At 39.8% G+C, this 26,374-nt stretch overlaps 2 protein-coding genes across 5 annotated transcripts in view; one reads left to right on the top strand and one right to left on the bottom strand.

The window, feature by feature from the left end:
- Positions 1–16,614, bottom strand: part of LOC110836425 (cytochrome P450 4C1) — a 23,244-nt gene extending 6,630 nt beyond the window's left edge. Inside the window, exons 1-5 of the mRNA XM_022077595.2 lie at positions 16,460–16,614; positions 1,783–1,960; positions 1,231–1,337; positions 694–784; positions 222–407 (exon numbers count right to left, since the gene is read on the bottom strand). Coding sequence (XP_021933287.2) covers positions 222–407; positions 694–784; positions 1,231–1,337; positions 1,783–1,954 — 556 coding nt within the window. The 5' untranslated portion in view covers positions 1,955–1,960; positions 16,460–16,614. The remainder of the gene's footprint in view (positions 1–221; positions 408–693; positions 785–1,230; positions 1,338–1,782; positions 1,961–16,459) is intronic.
- On the top strand, positions 15,022–26,374 carry Not10 (CCR4-NOT transcription complex subunit 10). Of its 4 annotated transcripts, none has more exons than XM_022077589.2 (13): positions 15,022–15,224; positions 18,606–18,895; positions 19,794–19,944; positions 20,307–20,488; positions 20,762–20,896; positions 21,277–21,383; positions 21,867–22,018; positions 22,270–22,472; positions 23,233–23,693; positions 24,238–24,416; positions 24,536–24,645; positions 24,784–24,862; positions 25,247–25,548. In XM_022077589.2, exons 2-13 carry the CDS (start codon positions 18,623–18,625, stop codon positions 25,324–25,326), a joined length of 2,112 nt encoding a protein of 703 aa, XP_021933281.1. In that variant the 5' UTR covers positions 15,022–15,224; positions 18,606–18,622; the 3' UTR covers positions 25,327–25,548. The 4 variants fall into 4 exon arrangements, with proteins under 4 accessions (XP_021933281.1, XP_021933282.1, XP_021933283.1 ...); XM_022077590.2 differs by having other exon boundaries at positions 15,022–15,228; XM_022077591.2 differs by lacking the exons at positions 15,022–15,224; positions 25,247–25,548 and adding exons at positions 17,915–18,050; positions 25,555–26,374.

Here is a 26,374-nt window from a genome sequence, read left to right as displayed (position 1 = left end):
CGTCACGTATAGATGAGATGTAAAGGTATATATATATTGATGTGTAAATAAAACTTTATTTCAGTACAAATATACTTTACAGTTTAACGTTATTGAACGTTAACTGGGGAAAAGTGGTTCCACTGTCAATATTTTTATAGTGTTTGACAAGTTGGAAAATATAAAGAACTCTAATCCTTGCAGTTGACTTTCATAAATTTTAGCTCCTGAACGTAACTCACCACAGATAATGTCCAGGGCACAGCGGGTGATGTAGGGATACACGTCGAAGCCCTGAGATCCGACTTCCTTCTGCAATTTGGTGACCAGAATCTTACTCTTCTCCGAGAACACTTCCACGAAGTTGTCCAAGATCTTGAAGTGGAAAGTCGGCGTGATCATCTTCCTGTGGGTGTGCCACTTCTGACCTGGTTTTAACAATTAAAGATCCGATCCGATTATTTATCGTGGACAGTGAAAAATTGGGTTTGATCTTAGGTTCTAACATTGTAGAAGGTTTACGGACGTTTCAGAGGTGCAGCTTTCTCCGTCAGGACAGTCGTCTCACAGCAGATTAATTTTGGTCCTTATTGTGAATCATTAAATATAATTCAGATTGAATTTTATGCTTCTGAATTAATTATTTTGCCACAGTGATATGGAGCATTGCTGTTCAATGGAACTGATTGCGATTACAGAGATTAGGTGTTTTACCTGACGACGTGAGCAGCCCAGTTCCCAGCCAGGGGCGCAGGAACTTGTAAGCGAACGGCTTGTCCAGATGTCTGATGCTGTTTAGGACAGCCTGAAAGACAAGACAACTCCAGTGAAGACCTGCAGATGGAGGACGTCTAAATCCCATGTACATTAAGATGGCTGTCTTCTGGGTTGTTGCACATTTTAGTCTCGTATAAGTAAGTTTACGGACGTTTTAGAGGTCCTTGCTGCCTCCGTCATCAGACTACACAGATCAACAACCCAGAAGACGATCCGTGTACCTGGTAGGGGCAGATATTACGGGATGCCTGGATTGGTTTCATGGTCCCTGAAAATTCATTCATTATATTGAAAATCTCACAAAACTGGGCCATATTTTGAGATCTGTTAATCTACTGACTCGTCAAAGGTCCATTTTCATTCCCGTGGGGGGTTTCTCAATGAAATTCGAATTTCTCAAACCCTCGACATGTCGTACCGAGTTTCATTCTTCAGGACGAGGAATGCTCGAGGTTTGGGCACAAGATCACTTACCTCTGCGTGTTCCGGTCGTGTGATATTGATCGTCGGTGTAGACCCAATCCAGGCACGGTAGATCGGTTGGTACTGGTTGACTCTGTCCTCCAATAATTTCATCCTCTCTACGAACACACGTAAACCACTCATTTTTTAATAAGATTTAATATCGTAACAGTCGCGTCCATAAAGAACTTCTTAATGTAAAGTAATAGACCCTAACCACTGCACCCTAAAAGGTACAGGGGGGAGTGGAGACAAAGCTCCATGCATTCCTAATCTCATCTAGAGCTTGATACTTGACAGTGGCCTCGGTTTTGGAACCCCTGGCTTAATATATTCAAACCTACAGGTCCGACGTGTATTTGTGTGGAGAAGAGAGTTATGGGACCTCAGTTTTTAGGGACTTATGTCAGGTTCTGATGAGAATCCTATTCCGGGTTTGGGGCATCGTGTTGACTGACTCGTAGGTAGATGCCAACGTTTCATTTCCGTCCTGAAGATGGAAACAGTAAGTTCCTCCGAAACGTCAGCGTCTACCTTCGGTCCTATACGCTAGGTCGTACGCACTGTTCCTCGACGCCAGTATGAAGGGGAGAGCAGTGCCGAACATAGGGAAGGCAAATGGTCCAGGCAGCTTCTCGATGAGTCGCACCATGCGAGCTCTTCTCGGGTCTCGAAAGAACAACAACATGGACGCTGCGGTGACGACGACAAACAGCAACAAAGTCGTGACCTCCATTGTCGCCTGAAACAACAGAATAACATATTCTGGTGGAAGTTTTAATGGCGTTTCGTCGGTTTTTACTGCCTCCGTCATCAGGGAGAAAAGTCTGGTAGGTAAACTTCTACACGACATCCCAGAAATTTAAACATTCATGTTCGCCGCTGAGAGAACCTGAATTTGAATATCAGTCATCAAAACTAAATTCTCCCTTTATGTGTTCTTGTAAATCGCATCCCTGCTACATGCACTGCCCATCTCAAATAGTTCATATTTCATAATTCAATCTTTCCGTTTTCCTGTCTTGGTTTGAAATGATGCGAGACCAAATTCACGTCCATACAAAACTTCAGTTAAATTTTAGCATTTTATGTATTTATACAAAGTTTCGGTGACCTTGAAATCATGGTGTGCCCCGTTTCGAGGGGGCTTCTGTGCCAGATCACTGCAGTGACGCTACTTTGAAGAAAAGGCCACAAAGAAACCCAGCTTCGAAGTATATCCGAGCTGAATCAAACATCATCGCCCTGATGACGGAAGCAGAAAGGACCTCCGAAACGTTTGTAAACTTCTACCAGAATACAGCCAACTTCAGACTCACCGCCGTGAAAAACCCAGAATCCTACTTAGTTAAGTAGCATTTTTAAAAATGTTTCTGTTATGATCGCATTTCTTTAAACCTTGCCGAGGTGTACATTTGACGTTACTACGTAATTTAGAGAAAAAGATGACTCACGCGACTGTCGTTTCTACAAGTCTGGAGTCGATCTCAGAGCAGTGACGTAGGAGGGGGGAAGGGACTATGGAGACGTTTATACAAAGTTTAATGCAGTTAAATGAAAACTTGAATTCTATGACCATAATCTTTGTTTAACTTTGTAAAAAAAAAAATTTGATTACCTCTCTGATTCCACGCTACGTAGTCTGAGCTACTGAAACAGCGTCGTTAAATACACTATAAATAAATAGGACTCTGAAAACGTGGTTGGTTTTCCAGTGCTCATGTAATTTGTTACTACACTGCATTCAGTAACCTGAGAAGTTTCGTGTTTGCTAAAGCATTGGGACGTGCGTACATTTATTGAAATAATCTTAATTTTAGGTTATGAACTCTTTATTAAACTTTTGTGTGTTGAGAAACTCTAGCTATTCAGGGAATAAGATTTGTCCAATCTCCCTTACAATCGTTGAGTTAGGTTGAGTTAGCTTGTTAGTGGGGGGGGGGGGGGGGATGTCTTATGACTGCACCTGGCTACTTGGCTCCTCATTGGCTAATTTTGTTCATGTCAGCCCTGAGAAGCTAGCAGTCTCAACAGGTTGATGCAGTGTCGGATCGTCCGATAAACCACCCTCAAGATCGCATTACTACTAAAAACAAACCATAAAAAAATAAAGACCTAATAAAATTTAAAAAAATATACGAATATTAATTAACTAAAATGTGGCATCTTTGAATATTCCTGTGCCCATGGAAGTCATGAAATCGGAGGTAAAACTCCACTTATTCTGTACCACTGGATTGACATTGAGATGAATGTTGACTTTCAGGCTCAGACTACTTTAATTAATCTTAATTATGTTCTGGAGTTAAAGGTAAATCCCAACGTTTCAAAGGGAACATACTGCCTCCATCTTCAGCTCGTCCTCATGGCGTTAAAACCCATAAGATCAATATTTTCGCTATTGTGAAACCATCAGATAGCAAATATATGTTTGTTTTGTGGGGGGGGGGGGTTTATTGCTGATTGTCATCTGGTAGAAATTTATTACCGACGTTTCAGAGATGCTAGGACGCAGCGAATTTTTTTTTCCACGTTTTTCTCCAATAAACTGTTCATAGTGATGTTCAGTACGGCCCTACGTAGTTTTAATGGCATCGTTAAACAAATTACAAGAAAGGGACCCAGACACGGCCTGTCACGTGGTGTAGTTCTCCCCACGTGTGCGTGTGACCAGAAGAAAGTGCCCATTTAGTTGCATTGGTGCGTCGTTTAACGTAAGGAAAGTAAAGGATTTTTGTTTTCAGACTCTTCCTATCCATTTTAATATTATCCCGTTCCCTGTTTTTCCACGATACTTTGGAATCAAAATTCTGTACGTGAGATTAAACTTTTCCATGTGTGCTGCGTGCTCAGCCCATCTAAACCTCCTCAGAATATTAGCTTTTGTGAGCTGGGACTGGGGCTGAACGACCTGGGTTCGATTCTCATCAAAAGAGGCATGTGCACGTGTCGGGGGATCAGCTAACTTCGTTTGAAATGGGGACCACGTGGTCCTTACCCCAGAGACACAGGAACTAATTTATCTTTACCAAATTCGTTTGTCCATGTACAAACATTCCTTCAGAAATTATGTTTTGTGCCCAGACATTAATTATATTTTATAATAATTTATAATTTAATTCCGGAACACGTGCAGTGCGTCGGAAACTATGGGACGGCTGTGGGTTACACAAATTTAATTTCCGAAACGTCTATGTAAAACGTTTCTCACGTTCCGCCGCTGTCAATCGGAAGTTTGATTTGGTGACAGTGACATCTTGCGGGTGGATTGATATTAAGTTTCATATTAATACGATTCGTCTCGGCCAATCCCAGCAGAGAGTCGACGGACCGCGCAGGGAGAAGACTTGAGCCAACCTGTATGTCGCGTCGGCAGGAATTGTGCAGGGGCTAGCTGGCCCCCGGGAATCTTGAACGCAGCGACATTTGTGAGCGGAGTTCATGCAAGGACTTGCAAGTATTTGTAATTTCGTAGCCAGCTCAGTTGAGCTGAATGTAGCCCGGAAACTTTTAATTAATATTATACCATCTAAACTATCAATTGAGTGTATTCGTTATCATGAAGAATTACTTTTAGAAGTTTCTCGACGTTCTGGCGCCTTTGTTTAAAAAAACTAAATTACTGTCACTCGAGGTATTCCGAGTTTAACAACTTGTTCAGAAGTTAATAACAATTCATTTGCTAGCTTTTGCAATAACGCACAGGCCTTGTTCTTGTCCAGAAATCGCATAATTAGTATTTACGAGCTGCAGAAATTATGGCGGGGTTTTTTGCAGAAGTTTATAGCCATTTTGGTTTTCCAGGTTTGTGTCATGGCGTATTGCGTCACCATGAATAATAAAACTAATCTGAAATTATTAATAATTAATTACTAATTGAGGCGTTTTGTAAAGTTCACGCTGAATTATTTACCAAATTAATTATCTCATTTTAAGGGCAGGTTTGTTGACCAAAAGTTTCGTAATTCTAACACAAATTCAATCAAGACCTTCGACTTGTAAAGTGGCCATTTTTGTATCTCTTATGTCCGATGTGTATATTTCGGCCATTTTGAACTTCTCTACCATGCAAATCCAGGGGCACGGTACCATTCTGAAATGAATATAGATAAACATTTCAGACTTGACTTACTGAATTTAATTTGTTGTTCCAAAATAACTAAATCTACTGGCATTAGGATGAACGGGTTAAGCATTGCATTCAGAAGGTACTCTGCTCGAATCCCGACCAGGTACCTACCTCGTGCCTTTACTTGTGATTTCGTGATTTTACTCAGTCATTCCGGGATTGCATCCCGAAGTAACCCATGGCTGTGTTGTTACCTCATTTTTAAGTCAGCTTATCTTAACCAAATTACCAGATTTTTACCTGTTATTTTCGTTCCAACGCAGGATATTTCAGTTCTGAAGAAGGTTTACCAAATCTGCTCCTTTCTTTGCGTTGATATTTCAAATGATGCTGGCTCCTGTCAGAGCTGGTGGTTTTTAATATGTTTCTTACAACTTCTTGCAGTGTTGTATAACCTTAAACTCGTTTCAGCTCGATATTAACACTCCAAAAGCCCGGGTGGTAACTATATGTACCACCTGATTCATGAAGTAACTTTTATTTTGCATTTATGTGTTTCGTATGGATTTCTGGCTAAACAGCGATTATTTATTTAACCAGCGTTTATCAGTTGATCTTCGTAATGGTGAAGTGCGGTGTTCTCTTCGCGGTACGGACTGAATTCCCCTACTTTGAACGCCGCTGCGTGTTGCTTGCTTGCCCCTATATACATGTTATTTCCTACGTTCATTTAGGCTAATTAAAATGTTAACCGATCCAACATCCACTTTCTGGTGTTGGTACTTTTTTGTTTGAAGGCAGTCGCTCTAAATAAATGCGTAAAAAATTCTTGACGGATTACGAAAACGCCGAGAAATACCAAAATTTACTACGAAACGCGTGTTACAAGTTTCCATCCAATTTTTTATGTGCAAATCTAGTTTCGCTCGTTTGTGCTGTTCGTCCTAAACATCTAAATTGAAGGTAAAGAATTTTGAGATATTTAAGATTACGCCAGAAATTTTGAGCTCAATGCTCGCTTTAATGCGATCGGAGGAGAATGTTTTGAAGTTTCTGAATCGAGTAAATTGAACGATCTGATTGCAGTGCCACATTTAACGGCGTCATTTAAACATCGAATTAACGCAATTTGCAGATTTTTGATCGTGGTTCTTCAGTCCGATGTCAACAAAATTACTTTATGGCAATTTCCACGCATGGACTGTACAAGTTGGCCAATTTGTCTGTAGTACTGACTCACTAATGAATCAAACTCTTGTGTAGTTTAATAAGCCTAGAACTTCTGTAGTTTAATCCTTCCTTATGCATGGCCGGCAAACACTAACAACCCAATTTGTACGTCCATGTCTGTCCGTTGCCTCGACGTCTTTTAAACTTGGAAAAATAATCCAAACTGCCTAACAAAGTACTTCAGATGCACTGGGCATTTTAATGTATTTTGATTTTCTGTACTGACGCGGAATCTAAATTTGGAAGAAGAATTTTTCTTATATTAGTGTTACTTAAATTGTGGCCCTCGGATAATGGGCAATGATAATTAACTTACGGAATATTTCTTCAGGTGGAAGTCGTAACTGACCTCAAGCAATTGTGGGCCCATTCGTAAATTTTCAAAAACAAAAGGAAAACTCCGCAACCCCCAAAAAACAAGGCGGTGTTAGGTGTGACGGACTGACGGACAAATTCTTCGCTACAATTCGTCTTATGTCGCCCTGAAGGGGCCTTATGGACTTCTGTAAAAATTACCAACATAAAACTTCATCAGATTTAAAACAACGAAGCCTCCCTATAAGGCGTTCTGTTACGCTGAGATTTCTCGTGGTCTTCTTCAGAAAGAAATTACCAACATAAAATTTTATTAGATTTAAAACAACACAGCCTCCCTATAAGGCGTTCTGTTACGCTGAGATTTCTTGTGACCTTCTTCAGAAAGAAATTACCAACATAAAATTTTATTAGATTTAAAACAACACAGCCTCCCTATAAGGCGTTCTGTTACGCTGAGATTTCTTGTGATCTTCTTCAGAAAGGAATTACCAGCATAAAATTTTATTAGATTTAAAACAACAAAGCCTCCCTATAAGGCGTTCTGTTACGCTGAGATTTCTTGTGATCTTCTTCAGAAAGGAATTACCAACATAAAATTTTATTACATTTAAAACAACACAGCCTCCCTATAAGGCGTTTTGTTACGCTGAGATTTCTTGTGATCTTCTTCAGAAAGGAATTACCAACATAAAATTTTATTAGATTTAAAACAACAAAGCCTCCCTATAAGACCTTCTGTTACGCTGAGATTTCTTGTGACCTTCTTCAGAAAGAAATTACCAACATAAAATTTTATTAGATTTAAAACAACAAAGCCTCCCTATAAGACCTTCTGTTACGCTGAGATTTCTTGTGACCTTCTTCAGAAAGAAATTACCAACATAAAATTTTATTAGATTTAAAACAACACAGCCTCCCTATAAGGCGTTCTGTTACGCTGAGATTTCTTGTGACCTTCTTCAGAAAGGAACTACGAACATAAAATGTTATTAGATTTAAAACAACACAGCCTCCCTATAAGGCGTTCTGTTACGCTGAGATTTCTTGTGACCTTCTTCAGAAAGAAATTACGAACATAAAATTTTATTAGATTTAAAACAACACAGCCTCCCTATAAGGCGTTCTGTTACGCTGAGATTTCTTGTGATCTTCTTCAGAAAGGAACTACGAACATAAAATTTTATTAGATTTAAAACAACACAGCCTCCCTATAAGGCGTTCTGTTACGCTGAGATTTCTTGTGACCTTCTTCAGAAAGAAATTACCAACATAAAATTTTATTAGATTTAAAACAACACAGCCTCCCTATAAGACCTTCTGTTACGCTGAGATTTCTTGTGACCTTCTTCAGAAAGAAATTACCAACATAAAATTTTATTAGATTTAAAACAACAAAGCCTCCCTATAAGGCGTTCTGTTACGCTGAGATTTCTTGTGACCTTCTTCAGAAAGAAATTACCAACATAAAATTTTATTAGATTTAAAACAACACAGCCTCCCTATAAGGCGTTCTGTTACGCTGAGATTTCTTGTAGTCTTCTTCAGAAAGAAATTACGAACATAAAATTTTATTAGATTTAAAACAACACAGCCTCCCTATAAGGCGTTTTGTTACGCTGAGATTTCTTGTGATCTTCTTCAGAAAGGAATTACCAACATAAAATTTTATTAGATTTAAAACAACAAAGCCTCCCTATAAGGCGTTCTGTTATGCTGAGATTTCTTGTGATCTTCTTCAGAAAGGAATTACCAACATAAAATTTTATTAGATTTAAAACAACACAGCCTCCCTATAAGGCGTTCTGTTACGCTGAGATTTCTTGTGATCTTCTTCAGAAAGGAATTACCAACATAAAATTTTATTAGATTTAAAACAACAAAGCCTCCCTATAAGACCTTCTGTTACGCTGAGATTTCTTGGGACCTTCTTCAGAAAGGAACTACGAACATAAAATTTTATTAGATTTAAAACAACAAAGCCTCCCTATAAGGCGTTCTGTTATGCTGAGATTTCTTGTGATCTTCTTCAGAAAGGAATTACCAACATAAAATTTTATTAGATTTAAAACAACACAGCCTCCCTATAATTCGTTCTGTTACGCTGAGATTTCTTGTGACCTTCTTCAGAAAGAAATTACGAACATAAAATTTTATTAGATTTAAAACAACACAGCCTCCCTATAAGGCGTTTTGTTACGCTGAGATTTCTTGTGATCTTCTTCAGAAAGAAATTACGAACATAAAATTTTATTAGATTTAAAACAACACAGCCTCCCTATAAGGCGTTTTGTTACGCTGAGATTTCTTGTGATCTTCTTCAGAAAGAAATTACCAACATAAAATTTTATTAGATTTAAAACAACACAGCCTCCCTATAAGGCGTTCTGTTACGCTGAGATTTCTTGTGATCTTCTTCAGAAAGAAATTACCAACATAAAATTTTATTAGATTTAAAACAACACAGCCTTCCTATAAGGCGTTCTGTTACGCTGAGATTTCTTGTGACCTTCTTCAGAAAGAAATTACCAACATAAAATTTTATTAGATTTAAAACAACGAAGCCTCCCTATAAGGCGTTTTGTTACGCTGAGATTTCTTGTGATCTTCTTCAGAAAGAAATTACCAACATAAAATTTTATTAGATTTAAAACAACAAAGCCTCCCTATAAGGCGTTCTGTTACGCTGAGATTTCTTGTGATCTTCTTCAGAAAGGAACTACGAACATAAAATTTTATTAGATTTAAAACAACAAAGCCTCCCTATAAGACCTTCTGTTACGCTGAGATTTCTTGTGACCTTCTTCAGAAAGAAATTACCAACATAAAATTTTATTAGATTTAAAACAACAAAGCCTCCCTATAAGGCGTTTTGTTACGCTGAGATTTCTTGTGATCTTCTTCAGAAAGGAATTACCAACATAAAATTTTATTAGATTTAAAACAACACAGCCTCCCTATAAGACCTTCTGTTACGCTGAGATTTCTTGTGACCTTCTTCAGAAAGGAACTACGAACATAAAATTTTATTAGATTTAAAACAACAAAGCCTCCCTATAAGACCTTCTGTTACGCTGAGATTTCTTGTGACCTTCTTCAGAAAGGAACTACGAACATAAAATTTTATTAGATTTAAAACAACAAAGCCTCCCTATAAGACCTTCTGTTACGCTGAGATTTCTTGTGACCTTCTTCAGAAAGAAATTACCAACATAAAATTTTATTAGATTTAAAACAACAGAGCCTCCCTATAAGGCGTTCTGTTACGCTGAGATTTCTTGTGATCTTCTTCAGAAAGAAATTACCAACATAAAATTTCATCAGATGTTAAATAATAATTATTATCATTATTTCCGCAAACGCGCAGGCTCTGTTTCGATCTTCCGGTAGAAGACCAATTTGCGCGATCGCACAACGCGACCCAGCTGTTTTATATTCAGGAAATAAATAATTTCACCAGAATATTTAGAAGGCACGCAATTTGTTTGCATTTTGCATAAATTCAGGGATTTGGGCTGCAACTTTACATCGTCAGGCAGCAAAATTTTATTACAGTCCCACGAAATAATACGGATTCATTTCGAGAAGCGTTTTCTTTGGACTCAGAAGTGACTTCCGGTAAACAAATTCGTAAATATTACGCAGTTTTCACCTCCAGCGGCCACGACAAGTTTTTTATGAAACAGACAGTACTTGAACGTAACCAAAATTTGACAATTTAAACGCTGATTAATTTCGGAGCTGCAAAAGACAAGTTCATTTATTACGTGCAAAGGCGACCGAATTCTGGAGTCTAATGATTACAAATTGAAAAGCAGGTTGGCAGCGTGTGGTTCGCGAGTGTTAAAATCTCATTCGCGTGTTTAACGGCGGTGAATGCAGACTGTCTACCGTGACGATAGTAGCAGCAGATCAATCTCCTTCTATGCACATTTTTGATTGGATGTGGATTAATTAAAACGGGCTACGCTGACTATTACATAATTAATAGAACAGAGAACAATATTAATGTTATCACATCAGAGGCAGTGATTATTAATGAACATAAATGACGCGTGTTCCGTCAGTCAGTGCATCAGAATGTTTTCGTGAACACGAATCGCGTATTTATCGCAGATTTTAAGAATAAACAAAAAGTTTCTTGCCTTAAAATCGAGCCGTGATTTTAAACTTCGTGACATTTCGCTGCGTAGTTTTTTCAGCGATAACAACTTTTTCGCCGTGGATTCTAAATCACCGCGGTGATCGCAGCGAATCTTTACCGCTCGTCAGGAAAGTTGTGTTGTGCGTGTGAGCGAGTGAATTAGTCGACTCTCTGAGTGTTTGTGGTTCAGTGCTGTGAAACGTCCTTGGATTTCCTCAACGACTGCGGCGCTCCAGTGGCCAAGGCGGACGGAGCAACGCGCAAAGAGTAAAGTTAAGAAGACAAAACCAGTGTCGGCCGAACCCCTAGTGGACGAGGACCCATCCGCTGGAGGATGGGCTGGGCGCTCGCGGCAAATCTTGTACGCCATAGCATCGGCACGGTCTTATCAAGAGCAGCCCGGCCCCAGGTTGCCAACGATAACCACGTCGGTCCGTGCCAGGCAACTTGTATTTGACGCGGCGCCCGCCACGACTGAGGGCATGTTAGGCTAAGGTCAAGTTGGCAACCCTGTGCATTAATATACATTTTTTTTATAGTTTGTAAGAGTCCTCCCTGCCCTCCCCGATAGGCGCCCAAGTTAGGTTAGCTTTTGTGTCCATGGCAATGGACGGTCACTTAGGAGGGTTTGACATTTCTGTGTGTGTGTTTTCTTTTTTTTATCACAGGGTGCACAACTTGACAGGTTCGGTCGGCACGACCAATGAAATCAATGCGAGAAGGAGAGACAGACAAAAAGAACTTTTGCATTCTCTTCCTGTGAACAAATCGCATTGCAAGGAAAAAGATTCAGTTTAACGTAAAATACAACTCGTCGGTCTTTCGCTTCAATGTTGAAAGATCCGCCTGAATCTGTGAGGTTCCTAGGTTAAGGTTTGTTTGTTTGTATTCTCATGTTCTGTGGTTCCAGGTCATCGATTGAGCTGAAAAGTCACCATTTAGAGATATATCGATTGCCGTAATCGAGCCTTTTGCATCGTTGCTAATCGATAAACAATCGCGAATCGGTGTCGTCACCTTTTACATTTCACTCGTAAAAACCGTGGATTTTCCGTCGGAGTTGGGATTTTACATAAAAAAGGCTCTACCAGTTTTTCTTGAACGCGAGCGTTTGTTGAGGTAGCACTAGTGTTTGTGTTTCGATGGCGAATTATTCTGCCAAACTCAGGGTCAGTTTGATTGGGCAGCTTCCTCGACATTTTGTTTTCGACTTCAGCGCAGCGCCGTTAAACAACACGACAAATCTGTGTTGCGTTTTGAACAGAATAGAAGCCGATTTTTATTTATTCCGCGAAGATTATTCGGCAGTGGATTTGGAAGGAGAATTCCGACTTCGTTACGTCTTACGTGTTTTAGATTTTTTTTCGTTCCGTGCGATGAACGGCCTACAATTGTGAATATTTTAAATTTCACGGAGTTGTACTCTCAGTTGTAAGCCTTCACCGGCCAGAGATTTTAAAAGACGTCCGACCAGGAATCCGTTCGTTCGACAGAAGACGCCAGTGACACTGGTAAGTTTTCTGTGTTCATTTGATTTCTTCCAGACTGTTCGTTGCTGTTCTTATAGGAGTTGGTTTGTTTGTTTGTTTCAGGCCCCGCTCACGTCCTGTGCCTCAACGTGGCGAGCGGGTGAAACAAAGAACGGTGCATTCCCGCAATCGAAGTCATTGTTACATTGAATGCAAAATTCCCGAATTTTGGTTAAACTAACCATTGTTAGTAAAAAGATGCGGGCATTTTGACTGGCCTTCGGACTGTTCTCTTGTTTCACAATAATGTGTAAATGTCTATTAATTTCCTTCCGTTCGTCTGTCGTTTGTTTTTGTTTTTCAAACAGTTTCCATTTTCGTATATCGATTTGATTACGAATCGATTATCTCTGTATCCTGGTTTCTGCCTTACATCGCGTTCTGAAGCGTAAAAAATCGCTCGTTTTTGAACGTAAATTCATTTCCGTATGCATTTGTAAATTATACATTTATTAGAAACTTTTAGCAAGATATTAAAATGGGCTTCTCGTTTAAGCGTGCTGTCTGTGTGTCTGTCTGTCTGTTGTGTCGTAATTAAAGCGGACATTGATTTCGCTGTGATAGCAGGACGATAAGCAATCATTTCTTTTTCGATTTTGATATAATAGAGATTTTCTCGTTTCATCTAAATATTGAAATGACGTGATGTTTATTGAAATTAAAGAAATTAGACCAAAATAAAAAGAAACTGACAAGATTAGAGGAGGTATGCAGTAACAAGTTTGGTAAATATCGGCCAGGCTGTTCGGGAGCTGTTATTTTCAGACGGACATGATGGGACTAGAGGCTGTTTTCGAAGCGTGTTGTCTGATTTTGGCGAATTTCTATGGTTCCGACATTTTTGTTTTTCATCGTACAGGAAGGAAATTTTGACAGTGTACACAGGAACGTCCGAAAGTCTGCATTTCGTTTTGAATTAATTGTCTGTCCGCGTATTTGTGTGGGCGAATAAAGTTTAAATTATCAATTGCAGGAATGCGTCCTTCCTTGGCCAAACAGGATTAATTAATTGTTTAATTTTAACCGTCTAATCACAATAAAATATTTTATTAAATATTAAAATATTATTACAATTAACATTTAATATTTAAAATATTTAAAATATTTAAAATATATTAAAATGATGCTCTTTTTATCGAAATATTTTAAATATTTTAAATATTAAATGTTAATTGTAATAATAATATTTTAATATTTAATAAAATATTTTATTGTGATTAGACGGTTAAAATTAAACAATTATAATCATCACAATATGACGCAACATTATCATCTCAGGATTAATTAACTTAGTGATAATTTGAACTGGTTTCCTGGTTACCGAATCATTTTTAATCTTCGTCAAATATTAATGGGATAAACTTGATGGGCGGGGCATGTACCATACATGGGGGGGTGGTGACGACACGGATAGAAGACATTTATTTTGAAGCCTGAAGCTAAGAGATCACTCAGAACACCCAGGTGTCAGAGAGTGGATAATATTAAAATGGTCCTAACGTATATATGGTGGGAGGATGGGGGGACTGTGGTGGAATTAGTAACCTCTGGGAAACAAATTAATATGGTCTCATGTACCATCGGTAAAAATACTGGAACATGGGACGATTAATACGTATTTTAATTCTTTTTTCCGACTGGCGTGTCACTATTTCAGACTCACGGGCGCCTGCCAGCAAATGAGAGTCACTGTCTCTCAGTCTGCAGTGACCTCACGGTTCACTCACTAATGGTTAACGAAGACATCTCTGTGGAAGCGTATGGGGGGCGTGGGAGTGAAGCTCCATGCATTTTATATCTCCGCGTTAGTGCCAGTGGGCAGTACGCGGCAGATGTTTTAATCATAGGGTAAGTCGTGGATGATAGGGCGTGAGAGGAAAAAGTTACTTCTGTCAGGAACTGGACCTGTGTGGAAGATGGGCGTATTTGAAGTTAACAAACACGTTAAGACACGATCTCGGTACTTAAATTGAATAAGACAGAACGAGTCGGGATTACATGTTATTAAATAAATCGCTTCGCTGATAAATAGACGTATAAAGGAGGACTACAAAATAAACAAATCTGTTAACCGGTAGATAAAATTTTCATGCAGATAATGATAAAGGTACTTGAACTGCCTTAACTTTAAGACTTATTAAGAACAGGATAAGCATATTTGATCTTGTTTCATGTCTTAGATGACTTGATGGAGTTTGTGTGAATTAAAATTAGTCTATCAGTAGCAATTTAAAAATGTATCTAGATCAGCATTGTTTAAATAACTTTAAATTGTTGCCTGTAACTTAATTACGCTACGAATTACGTAATGTGTTGTGTAAGGATTAACTGCAGGTTCTTGACGTAGATACGTCTATATTTTGACAACAATTTGTAAATATGGACCGACAACAATGGTCAGCTTGCGTGCTGTTTACTCTAATTGTTACATTACTTTTCATTTCATTATAGAGACGTATTTACGTCAGATTCTCCGGAACCGTGGTTCAACTGTCAACTTTTTTAGTTTATTTATTTTTTATTCTTAGGTTTTGACAACAAAGGAATACTACAAGGCCTTCTAATCTGCATGTGAAAAATCAGATCATACAACAATTGGAAAGAAAAGGTGAAATCATGGCCTGTCACGGGGGATTTGATAATATCAAAGACTCGTGAAGAAACTCCATTATAGGCACTTGACCGTTGTCCCATTGGAGAAGCAGTGGACAGGAACAGAGTATGTAAGCAAATATACAGTGTGCTAAGCTGCTATTAATAAACTGTGACCAGAGATGTTAATAACAGAATGTGTTGCGTAATTGAAAAGAATCCTGCTGCCGTATTAACACGTCATCTCCGTGGTAAAAAGTCCTTTTCGAGATGACAGTAGTCGTGGAATAAACAATGTGTTTTTTTTATTATAATTGATCTCAACCCAAAGTCCCCCCATTGTATACTCCAGTATTTACCGCATTTCAGTGACTTGGTTATAAATGCCACGTTTTACGTTCTGTGTGTCGCATTGGTGTCAACAGAGATAAGGATTTGTCAATCATAAATTTAGTTGGCTGCGGGTCAAAGATTGTATAGTAAGACGCGTTTGGAAATTGTGAACGTTACTTTCTTAACAAGTGAATACCACTCACTCCCCTAAGAGCATTTAAACTGTATCGATATATCTTGGACTATTTTCTGTCTGTGTGTTGTTCCGCTGTCAGGAAGGTAACTTGCTCGCCACTGCAAAGAAACTAGTCCGCGGTACGTGCCTGTCACTTGTTTACACACGCTAATGCGTGAACAAAGTGCTTTATGGCAATTCTGCGCACGTGGTAAACAAGTCTCAAGTCCATGGATACAGCATTGCGAAATTATTACTTTGTTGTAATAAAAGTATTCGTTTCGCTGTGTAGACGTTTACAACATCCCATAATGTCACCTTCATACTCGACGCCATTAGAAACTGAAATTTCAACTGCAGAACTTGTATGAAGTGTCTTTTCTTTTAGAATCGTTGGCGCGTCATACAGGGGGGGAAAGAAAAGACGCATACTGTTGCTAAAATTACCCTGACGGCGCAGTACTCATCAAAAGAATGCTGCTCGAAATCTAACTAATTACAATCCAAAGCTTAGGGAAGATTTTTTTTTTAAATTCTTACAAAAGATGTACATGTAACAGATAACAGAATTCCAACAATGCGCACTCTCCTCGTTTTTTTTCTCTCTAATAATACGCTGTTATTACTGACTTCACCATTGTTTTCGACTCGAATGTATATAAACCCATTGTAAACCTTGCTTCTATACACTTAAATTCGTAACTAAAACATGAAACAACGTGTTAATAAAATAAATGTAGGATTTACTGAACATGCATTTAACTACAGTCTATGTAAGGGCTCAGAATTTCGTTAGATTTTACATGACAAAGCAGACTCTTTCTTAACAATGTAACTTTCGTGATGAAACTTACGTTTAATTGTTTGCTTGAATACAAAATGTTGTGCCAGCAACGGATAAATATGAAAAGGCGTTGAAGATGCCCCTCTGCCCACGGCTGTGTTGATCACGACAGACCTATTCAGTGACCGAAGCTGAACTGAGTGCGAAGACCAGACACAGCGTAGATACGAAGAGCGAGACCCAAGGCCAAACGAACTTCAATATCTGCCAACCGCAGATGATGGTTGCGACACAGTCCTCCAGGAAACCATGTAGCAAATTATTATCGATTTATCGAACTTATCAGGTACATTGGCCCGTAGATCGTCGAGTGTTCAGGAAGCGGAAATTTTGCAGTCTGCCTGTTCGTCACGTCATGAAGACGTGTCGGGAATTGGAAATATAACCGCACGTATTCTTAGTCTCGGCAGTATTTTGAGATTAGTAGTCAGTTTCGAGCTGCGGCCGGCTCATCCCCAGACCCCCGATCTGGGCACAGTGGCGATTAAGAGAAAAATTTCAGCACGTACTGGGAATCGAACCCCGTTTGTTTACTTCATTGTTAAATACTCGTCTGACCTGAGGTATCCCAGCTCAACCAATGACGTCACCTGGTGTAAAATTATCAGTAATTATTGACTATTCTCCACTATTATCCACTCCTGACAGACCATCGCTTTCTGATATCACTCGATTCATCACTACCGCTGCTCCTGTCCACTCCATCATCTTCAATTAAATTTATTATATACATTAGTGCCAAAGCGTGACTAGGCGTGACCTCCTATGAAAGCGTGACGAGAGGACACCTTAGGTGTTACAATGCGACGAAGACCAAGCGTAAAAAACGTGACTACGCGTGACTTATTGTAACGGCGTGACGAGAAGTGGCCATAAGTGCAGACACATTACGAATATTTTCAAAACGTTACGTAACCTAACAAACTAACCTAACCTAACTAAACCTGACCTAAACTAATCTAACTTAACATAACGTGACGAATTGTGGCCATAAGTGTCAAAACATCACAAAAAATTTCAAAACGTTTGATAACTTAACCAAATCAACTAAATTAACTAAGAAAACCAAATCTAACCAAACCTAACCTAACCTAACCTAACCCAACATGCCGAAACTTAATGTAACGTATTGCAAAGTAGCCAAAATTAACTGCGCCTTACGTAACATAGCGTAAGCGTGCCGAAGCGTGACTTAGTGACCACGCGTGTCCAAGCGTGACATTGCGTGACCAGGCGTGACCTGCTATAAAGGCGTGACGAGAGGTCACCATAAGTGTTAAAGTAGGACGAAGATTCGAAAAGTATGTCTTTTCGTGACCAAGCGTGACACAGACTGTACTGACCGACGGAAACTCCTTCCATCCTTCATTGAGTGGTCCGCATACTGGGCACTCCTTACAATGTCAGCGGCCATAATCGGTGGATCCAGTTCTAACTTGCATTTTAGGTATCAAAGTCTTGTCCGATAGTTTCTACTCCGGCCACCGGATGGCAGCACCGTATGCTGATGTCGAACACTTTGTTTATCGTCTATTTGTTCCGTTGGCAACTTATCATGTCGTTTGTTTACGTGTGAGATTGGCTAGAGGAGAACTGCATGGGTTTGTAATGCATAATATTTGTAGTACATGTAACATATATAAACTAGAAGCGTGAAAGTACTGACATGTTAGAAGTACGTACTGTGTAACCTTGTGTACTGTTAACATAACCTCATTAGTTGTGTCAGCACATGTAATAGGTTATAAACGTTCTTGTCCGTCTTGCATGAAATGGACGCTGGCCCTTTGTGTGTCCATCCTCTTGACTAGACACGAGAACCGCCAGAAATATTTGGATGATAGTTGGTGTGGGCATGTCATTCGGGATTGCCCAAAAACCGTACTTTTCAATTTATTACGATATACCACCATGTTGGACGTTCATTGTTTTGAGGTGGGATTTGTAAAGTTGGAAACTAAAGTTTCTTAAATAAGTTGTGTGACAAAACCTTGTATTTTTCGGAATTTAATTCTATAATTATGTATATTCTGGAGATGTTTCATAATCTTCATCACAAGGGTCCATCTTCAGATTGTACCCTGAGTGATTTTTAAATTTATTTCATTCCCTTATGCCCTACTTGAGTAAGTTCCAGTTATTAATTTTATTTCCAGTTAATCAAATTAGTAAAATGGCAGAAAAGGAGGCGGAAACAGAGAAAGCAAAATCAGAGGCACCTGCTCAGCCCGTTATATCAGATCAGGAAAAGGACTGGGCACAGGCAGCTCTGACAGAATTCAACAGGAATAATTACAGTTCGTGTTTGCAACACCTGGTAAAGCTAGAGGCAGCGCGACCACAGGATACCAAGGTCGCGCACAACAAGGCGATAGTCGAGTACTACAAGAGTGATCTCAAGAAGACGGACCAGTTCCGGAAGAACATGAATTTTGTGTGCGGTCAGGTTGGTCATATATCACGTTAACTCCTTTAAAATCCCACTGACGACGATATATACCACCTGCTTTAACTGCATTTTTCTCTCAGAGAGTGTTTGTGAGTTGTATATGATTCTCAGAGTAAGCGGTGGTCGTTTCCTTAAACAGCACTAACCGAATGCCCGTGATCACCGATACGTGAAGGTTTTTGTGGCAGGGACTGAATGTTTAAATATTATTTATATGAGCTTTGGCTTCAAAGGTTTTTATTGGAAATGTATGTCGCTGTCTACAGCAACTTCTAACTTGTGGTACATCTAATTATCAATGCGAGTCGTGGTATAACCATTATAAAGCCTTCAAAAAAGGAAATTCCAGTGTCTGCTTCTAAAAACTGAGGACAGGCGACAACATTCCGTATTTTTGTCACCATAGAAATCTCAGATCTCTTACTTTGAGGTGTTTGTTGTTATTTTTTATTTATTTTTAGTGTTCTGTCTGAGGACAGGTCCATATGAACAGGATCCTTCCATCCTTTTCTCTTCTCGGACTGGGACCTGTTCATATACGTTCTTGGCAGATGATCCAGAAGTGGTTTGCCATTGCCTTCTTCTGTGTGTGAATGGAGTAATTGTTGGGATGCCACGGAGGAAAACTCCGTGTTGCCTAGACCACGGCCTTGCCCAACACAAGTTATAAATTCGGGCACCGCTGTTGTAGAAGCACTTAATTTGTGTCTCGGTAAAGTCGCGTTTGCAGGTTATTTACATCTTGATGCCAGCGTTATGCCTACAAATAGACAATATTTACCTTTTTACCCGATCCCTGTGCACACAGTGTTTGTGATCTTATTCCGATCTGATTTCGTTTTGCAGTTCAAATTCTATTGTTGAGTAACTTTGGAACTGTACACCGATGTTTCAGGCACATGTGAACATAGAGGACGTGGACTCATTGGAGGATGTGGAACATTGTGTCATCTATTATAACCAAGCTGTCCTCCTGTACCACCTCAAACAGTACAGCACTGCTCTAAAGATTATGCATAAGATATTCTCCTTTATAGAACCAATGGGTAAGAAATTTGGAACACTCTACTGGCCAGAGAGAGACATGGCATTGGCAAAATACGCGTACACTCAGCAGGAGGTCAGGGTTTAATTTTATCAGTATATTTCGAATATAATAAACGCAACTACGCTAATAACAATAATTTTCTAGTCTATTGTTAAATTGTGTTACCAAGCAGTGCATTTTTAAGATTTCTGTCTTCTGGATTGTTGCGCTGTGTAGTCTGGTCGATGTTTACCAACGTTTCGGAGGTCATACTGCCTCCATCATCAGGGCGATGAGTCGCCAGACTAAGTGGCGGCCTTCTTTGGACTCGCCGCTGTGAAATCGTCAAATCCTACTTTGTGCGTTCTTACTTTGTTTCAGAGGAGAGCCTGGCTCATTGCGTGTGTCTCCTGCTGCTGGAACTGCAGTTGTGCATGCATCAGCCCGACAAGACGTTGGCGCTCGTAACTTACGTAGAAAACCAGTTTGTCGTTTCTACGGACTCTGTCATCTCATCAGAAAAGGAGATCAAATCTCTTGAAAAGGAGCACAAAGAAATGAAGGTGCATTGGGTTTTCTTTCTTGATGTATGTAGAAAGATATTTCGTAGAAGGCACGCTGATCTTAGCATGTTGGTATTTGTCTTCTGGGTTGTAACACCGTGTGTGCATAATGCCCTCATCAGCAGCATTGAAGGTGCTGAAGACCAACATCAACATATCATTTTAATATTTTTGTGGCAGGAAAACAGGTTTATGTTCGCGTAGGTAGGCACTGGAGCACAAGAAACTGCCTTCTGGTTCATCTCCTGTATGTAGCCGTTTATTTTTGTACAGCCTGTAACTGGTGATGCGGCGACAGACACATTCCGATTGAAGCTGTTGCAGTACAGAGCTCGCTGCTATCTCATGATGCACGCTCTCAAGGCTTGCAAACGCGAGATAAAAAACCTCATCACTGCAGGTGGACCGGTCAGTATAAAGACAAATAATTTATCGAGAGCCCGTATACCACGCTTTTTAGCAGTAACTTTCAGGTGTAATTATCATTTATTCTCTGAAATAATAATTAATTACATTGATTACAGTGAAACCTTGAAAAATAAATGAATGTTGACTCAGATATTTGAGCCATAAGAAAATTCTTGCATTTAAACTTCTAACACGTAATAGAGCACGTACCCCTGCGAATACGTTAAAATGTCAGTACGGACTATATGTTCATTTCTCATTTGCAAAATGTACCCAATTTCATTACTTTAAAAGTTGAATAGATGATACCTGGGGGCATTAGTGACAACGTAAATATTAGTAATGCTTTCTCTTACTCCATTGTCAATATTTTGCTTCAGACACTGACTTCGGTCTTGTTGAAAGGAAATCTGGAATACCAGCGTGGAAACTACAGGAAAGCTATGAAAGTGATCAACTCCATCCCACAGAGCAGCCTCTCGTTCAAGTACGTTTATTTTTCTTTTCGCAGTCTGAAATGCTGATGTTTTAAAAATATCTAAAATATAACGTCACTGTTTAATCAGTGGTACTCCTGCTTTGTGCCTGGGAGATTTTGATTACTTCAGTCTGACCAGGCACACGGGTTGTCATGATAGCACTTCTAAGATTATGAAATAGACTACAGCTGCCTGCTTTAATATCCTTACCAACTCATCATTCTTGGTCATATTTTCACTTCATTTTACACTATACAACGACTACAGTTGAAAGAGTGTCATTAAAGAACATAAGAATCAAGCAGTCTTAATTCTTATGGACAATTTCAGGATAACTGATTAAAATCTGCTTCAATCATTTTTTCTGTTTGATGTATTAAAAACGTAATCATTAAATCAATTACTATCAGCGTAGAATCAAGTGTTTTCTGTTTTATCGAGTAAAGGATTGGTGGCAAGTTCTAAGTAGAGCGAGCGTATGCATTTTTCAGAGATTTGGGGGAGTCGGCCCCAGTGTTCTACTACAGTGACATGGGCTGCATCCACCATTACATGGGCAAGCCTCAGCTCGCGTGCTACTACCTGCAGAAAGCCCTGCAGGAGAACGAGATGGCCACGAAGAGTCTTCCCAAAGCAGAGCAAGGTGCGCGACTCACTTAGTCTGCTTGTTCGGACTGTTTAGTTCAACGTTGAGAGCGATGTCTTGATGCGATATGGAAATCAGATTGTTACGAATGAACTTTAATCAGAATAGAACTTGACTTGGAACGCCGCGGTTGGATTATTAGCATTCCTCGTCATTGTGGAGTCTTCTTCCAAACTCGCGTAGAGAATTCGAACCTGTCGTCACGTGTGAATGGACTGCCATTGCCTTCCTGTTCTTTATGTTCACAGCGGAGCCATATTCGGGTCGACCTCTGTACACGCTCGGTTCCAACAAGAGCTACGAGCTGATGTACAATTTGGGCGTAACCTTACTACATGCCAGATGCCCGATCAAAGCTTTTGACTGCCTCACCGAAGCCGTGCAAGTCTATCATATGAATCCGCGGCTGTGGCTTCGGCTGGCCGAATGTTGCGTCATGGCACACAAAGCCGTTAGTACCACTTCTGATTTATGATTATAATGTAGCGTCTTGAAGTACACGCTTCAGGTCACCTGGAAATTAATACGTGTGATTCCTGTTACAAAAACAGCTCCACGTTTTACATCTCTTGACTTAGGTAATGTAAGACTGCATACCAGTAGTATGACCAGGAAGGATATGGAAGGTGTTACAGTGTGTTCTAAAATACTTCCATAGGACAGGTAAACTGCAAGAAAACTTAGAAGAACTGCCTCCTGGGCTGACAATCAAAGTCTGAGACTTCAAAATACAAAATGGCAGCACAGTATTTGGTGATATTATATAACTCTGTACCTTATCTTGAAGACGTAAAATTCATTTTTTAGAGCTAGTAACAGTATAGGCGCTGGACCACGTAGATGTATAAATCTCCGTGTATTTTGTTGAAAGTATACCATTACAGAAATACAGCGTGTTTCAAAAGTAGCTTTAGAACTTGAGGGCGAGATACTGGTGAACTGATAGGAGAAACATATAATTTCAGGACATAGAAATGTAGTCAAACACTTCAAGTTTTATGTGCATCGGATTTTTATGGCTCAATGTGACTTCCATTTGTTATGCGGCAGACGTCCCATCTGTAGAGGATGCATTGTCATAAAAAGAGGAAACAAACATGTAAAGAAACGCTATATAATAAATTATAAAAATGTCGGTCATTTGAATTTTGCTTATGGCGACTTTTATATAATCACCGACTTTTAACAGATTTTGAACGTTTCTATCGCAGGAGAATGAGAGCGATTTCAACATTCACATGCGGAGGAAGGATCTGGTTCAAGGTGTCGTGGGCACTGGGACACACAGAAAGATCATCCTTACCCCACAACTCTCAAAAGACACCAAGTACAGCTGCGAGGGGCAGTCATTTGCTATTCCTGTGGCGACTGTGGAGTTCGCTTGCCTGTGCCTTCGGAATGCGTTGCTGCTGTTGCCAGACTCGCAGCCAGAGGACCCCGTGTCACTGCCCGCGCCGCACTCGACCGACGTCCCTGCCATCACGCCCTCCCCCAGTAGCCACTATGTCTACGCTGCACCTTCAAATCCACTTGGACCTCATGAGGTGGCCAGCCTCAGGTGTTCCGTGCTTGCTTTGAGTGCGTACGTAGCGCTGTGCCTCGGTGATTACATGGTAGCTCTGGATCATGCGCAGATGTTGCTCGTTCAGCCAACGCTGTCAGGAGTACACAGGTATGTTGGTGTTGTGATGAACGTTCCCAATTTGAAATGTCAAATGAACGTGTGTCCAATTCTCAATAGTTACAGAGCATTGGATTGAAATTAAAAGATGATCTGCAAAATTGGGCACTGCAGTCACTGGACCTCACTCCCCCTAGATTTCCGTTGAGAATTAACGCAAAGTAAATAGAAGACTGGAAGTACGTCATTGAATCTCTGATGCAGCAAGATGCATGAATGACCCTGGTGTTCTGTGTAAGGCCCATGTCGTCTTGAATTTAAAATATCCCAAGTTCCATATCAAATTTACCTTCATACGACATTCGTGACTGAATTACAAAGAGTTGTCAAATTTGTATAGGATCTGCTACTTACTACGACTTGTACTGGTTGTCAACGGCTGACCGTTGCTGCCAGATGCGATAATTCTTCACGTGCATTTAAATGTAGCCTCGCATTTCACGATCCAGATCCAATTTTGAATTGAAGTGGTCCAAAGAGTATAAACTGTATTAGTTGAAGAACTTTCACTCTTAATGATGTTACATTCTGGCAGGATGCTGGGACACCTGTATGCGGCAGAGGCGTTGGTGTTGCTGGACAAGATCTCGGAAGCAATAGAACATCTCAATCCGGAACACGTGAAGGAACTCTCTTTAATGTTCCCTTCCTCTGAGAAGGACATGGACCGAGATAAAATGGACATCGGCACGGAGCAACACAAACCACTGAGAGGTGAAGCAGAAATAACTGTATTTGACAATAAAGTTGGTACAGTGTGTGTTATAACTTACAGGAAGACTGTAGCGTATCTTGTATCTTAACATAGTCTTTTGTTGTGTGCGCGCGCACAGCATGGTTCCCGAACACACTCCCGACAGCCAGAGCTGTGATACAGTACAACCTGGCTGTTGCGTTTGCTATCCGCGGTGAACTGGACAAGGCCGGCGAGACGTTGAAACAGGTATGTTATCTTATCAGGTATTTTGTGGTGTACCTCGGGGTTTTTTTTGCTTCTTGTATAAGAAATACATTTCTTTGTATAATCCTCCGTCAGCAAGTTTGTCTTCGTGTCAGTGGCTTATCTCTGTCATGTTGGCAGGTGTGGATGTCAAAAGGTCAAGGCTGCGATGTCCCAATCCACGTAATCATGCTGGCACTTTACATCGAGCTTCAGCTGGGTACGTATAGGTTGTCGTGTTGGCACTGTTGCTGGGTGTCGTTATGAACGTCTTGGTAGTGGCAGTCGTTTTCGTTGTGTTGTCCGGTATTCCTGTACTGACATGAGAATCTTAAAGAAAAGTTAAAATTGTTCCTTTTCATTCTTGAAATGCATGTTTTAAAGTAATGGAGGGTTAATAGACTTAAGAGATTATTTCAACTGAGTTAAATATTTGCCACAGTTGAAAACGAAATTTGAAACATCTTAACCTACTTTCTGGTAGTTGCATTTTCTGAATATCGTATATAAAGTGGGCCATGGAATGTTCCACTGCATTTATAATGTTTAAGTAAATAGTAATAAGTCAATCCTATAATTATATTCTGATATTTTTCCACTGCAGATTTTATGAAAACGGGGTTCATGCGATGTTACGGCGGCATCTTCCATGTCTTCTGTTACACTTGGTCGTACACCGGTTGAAATGACATTTTGGTTGTTACAGTGTCGCTGACAGTCTTTAAATTCAAATCGTTCGGTTTATATTGCCCTTGGATGTTGATATAAAAAATCCATTAATAATGGCCCCTTTTAGACTCAATCTGACATTCACAAAATCAAGTTTGAATTCTGTGTCGGCCACAAACGTGATGTTGTGCGTTGTCTGAGGCGCTGGTCATTCTCCAGAAGAAAACACGTTTCTCATTTCAGGCCATGCTGACATATCGCGCACCATAGTGAAGCAGCACTCGCCGCAGTACCGGTGAGGCCGTGACTGCCGCCCGGTGCCCAGTCAAACAAGCGTGGCCGTGAAATATAATGATTATGCATTAACGGAGAACACGCGAAGAAATCGTGTCCTGTGACGGTCTTAAGTCAAGTCAACCATTAATATCCATGTATTCACTAGTTTACTTTGTAAATGCGTTCTTCACTCCTGTTTTAATCTGCCTAAGAACTGAATGACAATGCAAAAGAGTTGAAGCACTGAAGAGGAGGAAATCACCATCAACATTCAAATTAAATCAGAAAAATGTTTTAAGCATTTAACTTATTTAATGTCCTTACATACAAATGTAAATAGTACATTGAAGTCATTTTTGGCCCCTTTAAGCAGTAAATTTAGTAATATAAACTTTTGGGATATCAAGTAGAAACTGAACAATTTATGCACATTTGTTTTGCTTGTGACTAAATTCACTTTTTGATGTGCGTGTGTGTGATTTGCTAATTCAGGTTTATAAGAAATTATTAATTTTTGTTAATCGACACTGAAGTTTGCCAGGCATATTGCTGGTTGCTCCGTGATGCCACTAGTCTGCCGGAATGGACTCTGACCATCACGAGCTCCTGACTGAATAGCTGACAAGCAGGGGATATCTACAACTCATGCGCTTGGCGACAGGGATCTACGGATCAAAGTTTTGGATTAGGTTTGCCCACAGATGGACAGACATCATGCCATAATACATTCATTTTGTGCAGGTCATTTGAATAATACACAGAAATAAAATGTACATAATTCTCTAAA

This window comes from Zootermopsis nevadensis, unplaced genomic scaffold (genome assembly GCF_977971745.1).
Source record: "Zootermopsis nevadensis isolate Lab colony 2312 unplaced genomic scaffold, Znev_1.0 Znev_ptg000004l, whole genome shotgun sequence".
NCBI classification, from domain to species: domain Eukaryota; kingdom Metazoa; phylum Arthropoda; class Insecta; order Blattodea; family Termopsidae; genus Zootermopsis; species Zootermopsis nevadensis.
The sequence above is the reverse complement of the archived record's forward strand: the minus strand, read 5'-3'. Positions and strand labels throughout refer to the sequence as shown.

Coding starts and splice junctions, on each gene's coding strand:
- Not10 (XM_022077588.2), top strand. Junction 20,897..21,276: donor TCATCACTGCAGGTGGACCG/GTCAGTATAAAG, acceptor ATTTTGCTTCAG/ACACTGACTTCGGTCTTGTT. Junction 24,646..24,783: donor CCGGCGAGACGTTGAAACAG/GTATGTTATCTT, acceptor TCATGTTGGCAG/GTGTGGATGTCAAAAGGTCA.